The 10,254-nt window shown below is 49.3% G+C and overlaps 1 protein-coding gene across 4 annotated transcripts; it reads right to left on the reverse strand.

The window, feature by feature from the left end:
- Positions 1–372: 372 nt before the first annotated feature.
- Positions 373–7,107, reverse strand: TROAP (trophinin associated protein). Of its 4 annotated transcripts, none has more exons than XM_066254811.1 (15): positions 7,040–7,107; positions 6,635–6,783; positions 6,352–6,538; positions 5,689–5,846; positions 5,474–5,611; positions 5,202–5,284; positions 4,649–4,701; positions 4,089–4,210; positions 3,010–3,126; positions 2,819–2,902; positions 2,672–2,731; positions 1,938–2,072; positions 1,148–1,781; positions 682–875; positions 373–531 (listed from the first exon to the last, which is right to left on the reverse strand). In XM_066254811.1, the coding sequence occupies exons 2-15, from the start codon at positions 6,776–6,778 to the stop codon at positions 484–486; spliced, it is 2,157 nt and encodes a 718-aa protein (XP_066110908.1). In that variant the 5' UTR covers positions 6,779–6,783; positions 7,040–7,107; the 3' UTR covers positions 373–483. The 4 variants fall into 4 exon arrangements, with proteins under 4 accessions (XP_066110908.1, XP_066110906.1, XP_066110907.1 ...); XM_066254812.1 differs by lacking the exon at positions 373–531 and having other exon boundaries at positions 739–875; positions 1,148–1,290; positions 1,419–1,781; XM_066254809.1 differs by having other exon boundaries at positions 2,672–2,902.
- Between the last annotated feature and the right edge of the window lie 3,147 nt (positions 7,108–10,254).

Here is a 10,254-nt window from a genome sequence, read left to right on the forward strand (position 1 = left end):
AGGTTCCAAGAATATGGGTCCTATGTTCAGCTTTTTGCCCAATGCAAGGAGAGTTCTAAGAGGAGCTCTTAGATGAGGGAGTTGCTGATGGCTCCTGAAGTGGCATTGATTTCAAGAACCAGGAAGAAAAGCAGGTCCCCAAAGGTTCTCCAACACACTTATAGAACTTGCTGTGCGGGTGAGGTGAACAAGAGTGGAATGACTTCTTTCTCTCAGGACAGATCCAAGGTGAGGGAACCTGAGGGATCCTGAGAGCCCTCGGCTAGCTGTAAGCTGGAGAACACTGCCACCAAGTGGGCAACTGGAGAGCAACAGCAGTAGCTGGCCTAGGTCTGACCAGAGGGGAACAGACATTTGGACACTTGAGAAATTTTATTGAAAGACAAAAGAGTGTCGGCTCTCAATTCCATGGGATGGACCGACAATAAATTAGAGCTAAAACAAAGGAGCAAAGCAGGGCAGGAGTGGGTGAAGGCAGGTGCCTCACAACGGAGAGTCCTGAGGGGCAGCAGAACCAATTGGAATAAAACACTGGAGAGAGAGAAGACCTCGTCACTGCCCAGCCATCCTTGAACTGCGCCAACCCTTCCCCACTATCCTCTGTAAAGGAAGCAAGGTTGGCCCCCTGCCCCATTTCCTAATTCTCACAGGCATAAGCTGGCTGTGGATGGGGAGGCTCACCAGGGCATCCTGCCATTCCAATAACATGGCCACAGGATTGGTGCAGACCCGAGAGGGGCCGGAGGGAAGGGCTCGGCTGGTGTAGAAGGCACACTCATCATCCAGGCACGCCTCATGGAAGCAGTGGATGGCAGTCAGACATGCTTTGAGGCGCTGCCTCAGGGCCAGGGTTTGAGGAGCCAGACTACTGGGGCCTAAGGGTTCAAGGGCCAGAGTTCAGGGTGGGCTCTGGAGTACTATATACTCTCACCTTATATTGCCCCTTCTCAATCTCCCACCAAAGGCCAAGCCAATTAGGAGCACAGAACCGGAGGTCCAGCTCCTTTCATCTTCCTAAAGGAAAGCCAGGTTGGGCAAGGTAGGTGGAAGAAAGCAAACTTGGAATCACCTGGCACAGGGCAGGGGTCCCACTCCCAGCAAGATGAGGACCTCTTCTGTTCACAACCCCTTCCAACCAACTACTTACCTGCCCGGCCAGTTGGGGGCTTCAGAGATTGGATTGAGCGGATAGGGGGGCTGGCACAAAGGGGGCTTTGGGAGGAGAAGGTCACGCTGGTGGTCGATGAAGTCCACTGACAACAGCAGTGATGTGGGCTTGTTTCTGGACTCCTAGATTCCAGGGAGCAGGCCTCTGATGCCCCAGGCTCTACCCTAGGGCAGGGCTCTGGGAGTTTAGTCTGCCCCTGGGAGCAGGCCTGAAGGGGTTTAGCCTCTACTGGAGGGCAAGCCTCAGATACCTCAGGCTGTTTCTGGGTGGTAGGTTCTGGTATCTCAGGCTCTCTTCTATGGCAGGACTCTGGGGCCCCTGGCTCTGCTGGAGGGCAGGGCTGAGCTACCTCAGGCCCTGTTCCAGGGCAGAGCTGTGGTTCCCCACACTGCTCTGGAAGGCAGGGATTTGGCAGGCCAGAGTGCTGAAACGGTTCAGGAAGGTGGAAAGCCCCAGAATTATGCTCTGGGGCATTCAGAGTTCTAGGAATCTCTGCCAGCAAGGGCTGAAGTTCAACCATATCCAGAGAGGAGCCTTCATTAAGGGGGGCACACTTGCTCCCTGCCAGCCCCTCTATCTCTTGTTGCAAAAGCTGCTGCAGGATACCGATGCGCTGTGAGTGGAAGAGAATACCCCAGTATGATGTCAAGATGTGGGTTCAAGTGCCTACTGACACTGTCCTATTCCCATACCCCCTCTCCTCCCATTTCTCCTTTCCCCAGCCATCACTGACCATCAGATATCAAAGCTATTATCCACACAGACCCACCTGCATCTTCAGCTCCTGGAGGTTAGGGGTTCTACTGGGTTGGGGTCCATGAGGAGTTGCCACAGGTGGTTTCCCAGGCCCCTCCTGCAAACTTTTACAACTCTCCTGGTTAAATAACCGGACTGCAATCTGCTCCTGTCACATGGGAAGAGAGAGGGACCATGTAAAGAAGTCTGACTGGGGCAAGAAGACCAGTCTGGCCTGATCACGCAGTGGCACAGTGGATAGAGCGAAAGACTGGGATGCAGAGGACCCAGGTTCGAGACCCCGAGGTCATCAGCTTGAGCGCGGGCTCATCTGGTTTGAGCAAAAAGCTCACCAGCTTGGACCCAAGGTCGCTGGCTCCAGCAAGAGGTTACTTGGTCTGCTGTAGCCCCACAGTCAAGGCACATATGAGAAAGCAACTAAATGAACAACTAAAAAGTGCCACAATGAAAAACTGATGATTGATGCTTCTCATCTCTCTCCGTTCCTGTCTGTCTGTCCCTATCTATTCCTTTCTCTGACTCTCTGTCTCTGTAAAAAAAAAAAAGAAGACCAGTCTGAATCCTATCCTTAGGAGGAAGGGATCAGGTCCCTAATTCAGGGGCCCTAGATTGAGACTAAGAGGAACAGCAGAGAAGCAGGGAGAGTTAGGTAGCTATTCCAGAGAGCCCACTTCCCTCAGACTGCTGGGCCTCAGGCCAAGGGGACAGAGTGAAAGATGCCAGCATGGGTAGGCTTCGGGCACTTACCCAGCGCAGGGCAGCCTCTTCAGGGCAAGACTGAGGAGAAAGGCCACTCAAACATCGAGCCTGGGACAAAAGTGAGATGTCATAACTCCTTCTGTACCCATCCATTCCCTTCCTATGCCAGCTACCTCCCCTGCCAGCTTCTCTTACCTGCTGAGATTTGGGAGCCGACAGGATGGGTGTGAACTGGGTTTTAGGGTGAATGGTGAGACGCTGCAACACTGAATATGAGGTCTGGGAAGAGATGGGGTTGGTTGAGCAGTGACAAAACCTAGACTTAGGAGGGATCCCAACCAGACTGTTCAGCCCTTGCCCAGACCCTAGGAGCTGTGGATACAAACCGAAGCTGAGGGGCCAGGGGTGGGGACACGCTGAGCCAATCCAAAGGGGGATGGACGGGTGATGGATGGTAGCAGCACATGGCCAGGGGAGGTCATCAGATGGCAGTCACGGCTGTCCTGTGGAGAGGAACAAGGTGAAGGGTGATCCCTCCCTCCTTGCTTTCCCAGGTCTTGTTTTTACTACAGAAGCCAGTGTGATTCTTCTAAGACCTACTCAAAACATGTCACTCCCTTGTTCATTCCCTCTCCCCTGGGCTTTCCACTCATTCCAAGTAAAACCAAAGGTCTTACACTGGTTTGTAAGTCCTTACCCAGTCTAATCCTGTTATTGCTCTAACCTCACTTTCTGTCACTCTCCTTACTCAATTCAGTCTTGCTGGCATCTCCTTTTTGCTGATCCTTAAACAAAGTAGGCACATTTCCTCCTCAGGGCCTTTGCATCTACAGTTCTCCTGGCATATTTTCTCCCCAAATAACTGGATGGCTTACTCCCTCAACCCCTTTTGGTCTTCACTTAAACATCATTTTCTCAATAAGATCTCCCTGACCACTCTATCTGAAATTGCAAAACCACCTCCCCACTTTCCCTTTCCCTTCAGTGCCTTATTTTTTTACAGGGACCTTATCACCAGCTGACATACTTTTACAATACATTTACTTTTTATCTCCCCCTTCTAGAATGTAAACTTACTTACTACTATATATCCAGAATCTAGAACAATGCTTAATACACAGTAGCTGATCAATAAATACTTGTGGAGTGAATTGATGAATGCTTTGGCTGACAAATGTCAGATTTCTGAACACTGATCTGATGGTGATACAAATATATACCAGTCTCATCCCCAAGCCTCTCACTTCCAAGCTCTCACCTCTAAGCCCCAGAAACCTGGTAAACAGAGGCTAGGCCCACTCTGGAGAGGGCTTGGGCACATCAGGAGTAAACCCACATCCAATTAACATCTGAGGCCCAGTACTATTTGGCTCTACCTATAATCCTCAGTGCTGGCTACTGACAGGGAATTTCCCCCAGCATCATCCCTCCCCACTTCCCCTATCCCAGTAGGGTCCCATCTCACCCTGGTGTGGGTTAACTCTCGGGTATCTCTTAATGGAGCCCACTGGGCCAGACTGAGGGGGCCCTTTCCTCCTTCATCTGAGTGAGTGACAACCTCATGTTCTTCTTCAGGGAGAGAGGAAACTAGGAGACAGGAAATTTGCTGTAGTATTTGGTGTACCCACTAAAGTTTAGGACAGGGCTTTGCAACCTCTAAAGAAGGTATGTCAGTTTGACAGTCCCCACTGCCCCTTCAGGGGTGAGTATCCCCTTGGAGCCCAGAACTTAGTAATCACTTATTAATCTGACATCCTGAGTAGCTTGGGGCGTACTAAGGGCTCTTAGGGGCAGAAGATAAAATAGTGAATGAAAGGCAATTCTTGTAGAAAGTGGCAGGGAGAAGGCAGGACCTTTGATGCAAGTGCAGCTGGGTCAACTTCTGGCCTATTAGGTCTCTTCCTCCCTAACTCCTTTTGATCTGGCCTTTTCCACCTCTCCCCAGCCTGTTGAACTTTTCCCTCTTGATCCCCACTGCAGACAGCCACCTGCTTCTGTTCTCTCCCCATTGCCAGACACACTCACCAGGCTGGACTGGGGTCTCCAGGGGCAATCCTGAGGCCTGGCTCACTGAAGTCCTGATGACAATAAGGGCAGCAGCTAGTGGTCACTGAGTATCAAGTATGAGCTGAGCTCTGTATTAACAGCTTTACAAATATCTCATTTAATTTTCACAACAACTTCTAATGAAGATACAAACATCATCCTCATTGGACAGATTAAAGAAAATGAAGTGTGGAGATTCAGGCAAGCTTGCACTACTGTTAAGTGCTAAGAGTCAGGAATCAAACCCAGATTCCATTTACTGCCACAGTCTGTGCTAGCTACTAAACAAAAGAGATAGCACTTCTTATTTTTGTATCCTTCCTCCCCCACAATCTAAAGAAACTGCTGTCCTACTGAGGCCTGGCTAGCAAGGCCTGAATCCTATTCCAGGAGCTCACCTGGGCAGTCACAGGTTCCCTCTTTCCCCTCCTGGGTTGGTGGGAAGTCCTAAAGCTACTTGAAGACCCCAGCTCTGAAGGACCCCTGAAAGGGACACTAGATCATTCTTTTCAAATGACCCCCTCCTTCTCACCAGCTCCTGCCTCCTGTCTCTCTTCTTAGTTCCTGGAAGCTAGGGCGAGTAGAGCAGTGAAAGGAAGGTCTTGAAGGTGGAATCTGACCATAGGAGCAAAAAAAGAAAGCAGAGTCGGAGCGGGCCCAAACTTTCAGGCCTCATCACCAACCCCATCGGCCTCTACAGAACCCTTTTAGCACATCATGAGGTACCTTCTCTCCCAAGGCCTAGCTTTGTCCCTGGTAGAAGCTCCTAATAGCACTGGATATCAGCCCCCTAAGCGTACTCACCATAGCCTCTAGCCTTTGAGCATAAAAGGTCCGGCTGCGGGGTCCTGGTCCCTCCAGCCTTGAAAAGCAGGAAGCCCTGGCAGGGTCCAGTCGGTTTTGGGGAGTTCTGGGGGCCAAATATGCAGAGGCCCGAGCACCCTGGAACCCCAAAAGAGGATATCAGCTCAGGATTCCCTTTTCAGTCCACCCAGCCTTATCTTCTCACATCTTATTACCTGACCCCTACGGATGGTGCTTCCCTGGTTCCCTCGAACCAGTACTCTCTGAGCCAGGCTGGGCTGGCGCCCCAAGCGACAGCTCTTCACCCCCTCTCCTGATAGGATGGTAGCCAGGGCCTCAGGGTCAGCCACAAATTCTATGATCCCTGGAACCTCTGCAAAGTAAGAGAAGGAAAGGTGAGATGGAACAGGAAGAGGGAAAACTGAGGGGCCAGGTACCCTAACATAGTCACCTTGAGGCACAACAGTGAGCCAGACTCATAATATGATTCAATTCACCAAATGGTCACAGACACTATTCTAGGCCATGGGACCCAGAGAAGAATAAGAAGAAGCTGTCATCAAACCCATCCTCAAGAAGCTGTCATCAAACTATAGAGAAGTAACAGACTCAAGCCAAAGTATAGACATGTTATAAAAGAGTATAGCAAAGTATTAGAATACAGAGCAACTGATTATGACTGGAGAGCTGGAGCAGGCTTTAGAAGAGATGACATTTTGCTGAAGGAAGATGAGGGCTTCTAAGAGCAAAGAGCAGGGACCAGGAAGGACTCATAGTCAGCAGGAGACTGGAGGAGTGCAAAGCCCACAAACTTCACTATCCCCATCCTGTTCCTCCAACCAGCCAGTGAGACTGTGTCCTAGGCCTCCAACCAGTACCTGTACGGGGAGGAGGCCCAGGCCCGACATTTTGTCCCCCGGGGCTAGGCCTGAGCTCCTCCAAGGGGTTCCGAAGTGGAGTGCTCCCCACCAATCTCCCTGATTTCTCTGTTTGATGTGTGGCTCTTGGCCTGGGGCCTGCTGAGTCAACAAGGGGATTTTGAATACTGAACTTCTGCTCCAATCTCTGGGTAGGGAGAGGACAAAAAAATTCAGCGTTAGGGTGCATTGCTAGTGTGCTGCCTCCTTGTAGCTACTGTCTTAACCATCAAGCCCCTCTTACCTTTGGATCTTGGTTCTCCTGGTCCAGGGCGCAGGGCTTGACTGTGGGGAGAGGCGGGCGCCTCTTTGAACGCACCGGAATCTTGCTAGGGGTGGGTGATATACCCCGGAGGAGAGGATCCTTCTTGGTTTGGACAGTGGTCATAATGGCTATGAGATGGGGAAGAAGGCAGGATCAGGGATCAAAGGCCAGCCAGTTTGGAATATTGGTGTGGTCCTCACATCCCTGATACTTCCACTTTCGCTACAATCCACGCGCCCAGAAGACTTTGCGGCTGCAGGCCCGCTTTTCTGGGCGCCACGTCCAAACACCCTGAGTCTAATCTTTCGCCCCAGGACTCCGAGCTCTCTCTCCTCCTTATGAACCTCCACAGCCCTCATTTCCTCCAAGATGCCCGTGCCGCACCTTCCCCAGAACCCTTCAGGGTCGCCTCCACTTCTTCGCTTTTTCCCTGACTCGGATTCAGCTACCGCTACTTACCCAGTTTGTAAAATACACCAAGTTCCTGATTGGCTCGTCCGCGTCGCGAGGCGCGTGACTCCTGAGCCAACTCTCCAATCCACAGGCTTCGGGGGCGGGGCCAAAATAACTAGTTGTCAAACCACTTTCTAGCTAGCAAAAAAAAAAAAAAAAAAAACTGACGCGGCTCAATCAGCCAATCCGAGAGCGGAGAGCGGAGTAGGAGGAGAGGAAAGAGAAAGGAGGAGGTCGTTCAGAGGCAGAAAAGGTGTGGCATCCCAGGTCCGGGCAATAACGGGTGCAGTCGTACTAACGCGAGGTCTCGGGACTGGTGAGGGAAGAACCGTTGAGGCCGCATTGCGGGAAGGGCTGGTGGCCTTGATTGGGGGTACCTGGTACCTCTGTGGGCGTCGACTGTAATCAGAATGCGGCGTCAAGCTTTGGGGACACCATTCCAGACACTTAAGCCATTTCCTCCCTGGCAGTGGTAGCCCAGTTGGTTAGAGAGTCGGGGGGGGGGGGGGATACACCAATAGTGTGGGTTCGATCCCCAGTCAGGGCACACACAAGATTCAACCCATGGCCTGACCTATAGTGGTGCAGTAGATAGAACGTCCCCAGGAAACGCTAATGTCACGGGTTTAAAATCTCCAGCTGGTTGGGTCAAGCTACATACGAGAAGAAATAAACAACCAGTTGATACTTCTCTATCCACCCCACCACTCTCTAAAATCAATAAATAAAATCTAAAAATAAAAAATAAAAAAATCAACCAATGAATGCATAAATAGGTGGAACAAGTCCAAATTTCTCTCTCTTGCCTTTCCACTCTCAAGTTAAAAAAAAGACATTTCCTCAGATAGGCCTTCCTTGAACTCCTCTACTCGTAACCTTCCCTAATCTAAAAAGATTCCTTGGTTATGTGCTCTTAGAGAACAGTGTTTGTTTCCTCAGATCATGTATCGCAGTTGGTAATTGTATATTCATCAAATGTGAACATAATAAATTATGTTTATTAAACCAGACCTCTCCTGCTAGGCCTTCATGAGGGTGGTGACCCTTTGTGTTTTACTTAACTGTCATATTTTCAATGTCTTGCATTGTGCCCAGCTTGTAAAGGTGCTCAGTATTTGTTGAATGAGTCAATGGATGGATGAATAATTGATCAAATGAGATGCGTGGAGAGACAAGGAAATCTCCAAGAAGAAGTAATATTTGAACTTCCTCTTTAAAAAAAGAACATTATTCTAATCATTGGGAACAATACTTGCAAAGGCAAGCAGACATAAAAGAATATGGAGTGTTCAGAGAATACTGAGTTCTTAGAGGTAGATACCAACATGGAAAATAAAACTAGGCCCTGGCTGGTTGCTCAGTGGGTAGAGCATCAGCCCAGCATATGGATGTCCTGGGATCGATTCCTCATCAGGGCACACACGAGAAGCAACCATCTGCCTCTCCCCCTCCCCTTCTCTCCCTCTTATCCTCCAGGAGCCAGTGGCTCTATTGGTTCCAGCATAGCCCCCACCCCAGTGCTGAGGATAGCTGCGTGGTAGCATAACAGCCTCAGGTGCTAAAAATAGCTTGGTAATGGAGCATTGGCCCCAGATGGGGTTGCCGAATGGATCTCGGTCGGGGCACATGCAGGAGTCTGCCTCACTATCTCCCCTCCTCTCACCTTAAAAGAAAAGAAAAGAAAACTAGGAAGATGGACTGAGTAGAGCTAAAGGGAAGGTCACCTTATTCCACTAACAAGTGCTGTGAATGTGCCAAGTCCTAACCACTAGGCCAGCAGGGATAATTACAAACAAACACTGTGTGCCTACTGTGTGTAAGGCTGTTTGCTAGGCATTTGGGATACCAGGAGGAATAAGGCTTAACTTTGAAGGATGGGGAGGCGCCAGGATGGAGGTTGGCTACACCTGGCTTTTTATGATTTTAAGTGCAGGTTGGTCCTCATCTTCACACATTTGGAAACTTGAATGTGTCAGGCTACCCAAGGTAGATCTTTGAACTGACTTCACACTAAATTTGTAAGAGAAAGTGAGTGATGTATCATGAATAATGTACCTTTCAATAACCAAAATATTTGTGCCTGTTCCTCAGGGCACCAGAATCAAGGTATAAGGGAGATTGATTTTATATCAGAAAAGTCTTTAAAAGAGCCAATGCTCAGAATATCTATCAGAGCATCCAATCTGTTTTTATTTTTTATTGAAATTATTGGGTGACATTGGTTAATAAAACTATATAGGTTTCAGGTGTACAATACAATAATACATCATCTATATATTGCATTTTGTGTTCACCACCCCAAGTCAAGTCTCCTTTCATCACCATTTATCCCTCTTTACCCTTTTCTACTCCCCAATCTGTTTTCTACACAGTGGTCAGAGTGACCTTCTTCTATTTGTCTTTGCTGGACCTTTCAATGGAGACTAGAGTTAATCTTCTTTAGGTTATAACATAGCATTTTCATTGATGTACAAACCATCTTTTTTGCTTTATTTTTTTATTTTTTTTAAGTGAGAGGAGAGGAAATAGACAGATTTCTACATGTGCCCAACTGGGATCCACCTGGCACCCCCCCCATCTGGGGCTGATGCTCAAATCAATGAAGCTATTCTCAGTGCCTGGGGCCTATGCTCAAACCAATTGAGCCACTGTCTGAGAGAAAGGAAGACAGAGAAAACAGGGAGGGGGGAAGAGAAGTAGATGGTTGCTTCTCATGTGTACCCTGACCAGGGATTGAACCCTGGGATGTCCACACACCAGGCCGATGCTCTATTCACTGAGCAAACTGGCCAGGGCCAATTCACTTTTTTTTAAAAAATGTTTCTTTCTTTCTTTATTTTTTTGACAGAGACAGAGAGCCAGGGGGACAGACAGGCAGGAAGGGAGAGAGATGGGAAGCCTCAATTCTTTGTTGTGGCACCCTAGTTGTTCATTGATTACTTCTCACATACTTCTGCCTTAACTGGGGCACTCCAGCAAAGCAATTGACACCTTGCTTAAGCCAGCGACCTTGGGCTTCAAGCCAGTGACCTTTGGGTTCAAGCCAGCAATCATGAGGTCATGTCTGTGATTCCATGCACAAGTCAGCGACCCTGCTGCTGAGCTCATGCTCAAACCAGACGAGGTCGTGCTAAAGCCAGTGACCT

Source organism: Saccopteryx bilineata, chromosome 2 (assembly GCF_036850765.1).
Source record: "Saccopteryx bilineata isolate mSacBil1 chromosome 2, mSacBil1_pri_phased_curated, whole genome shotgun sequence".
NCBI classification, from domain to species: domain Eukaryota; kingdom Metazoa; phylum Chordata; class Mammalia; order Chiroptera; family Emballonuridae; genus Saccopteryx; species Saccopteryx bilineata.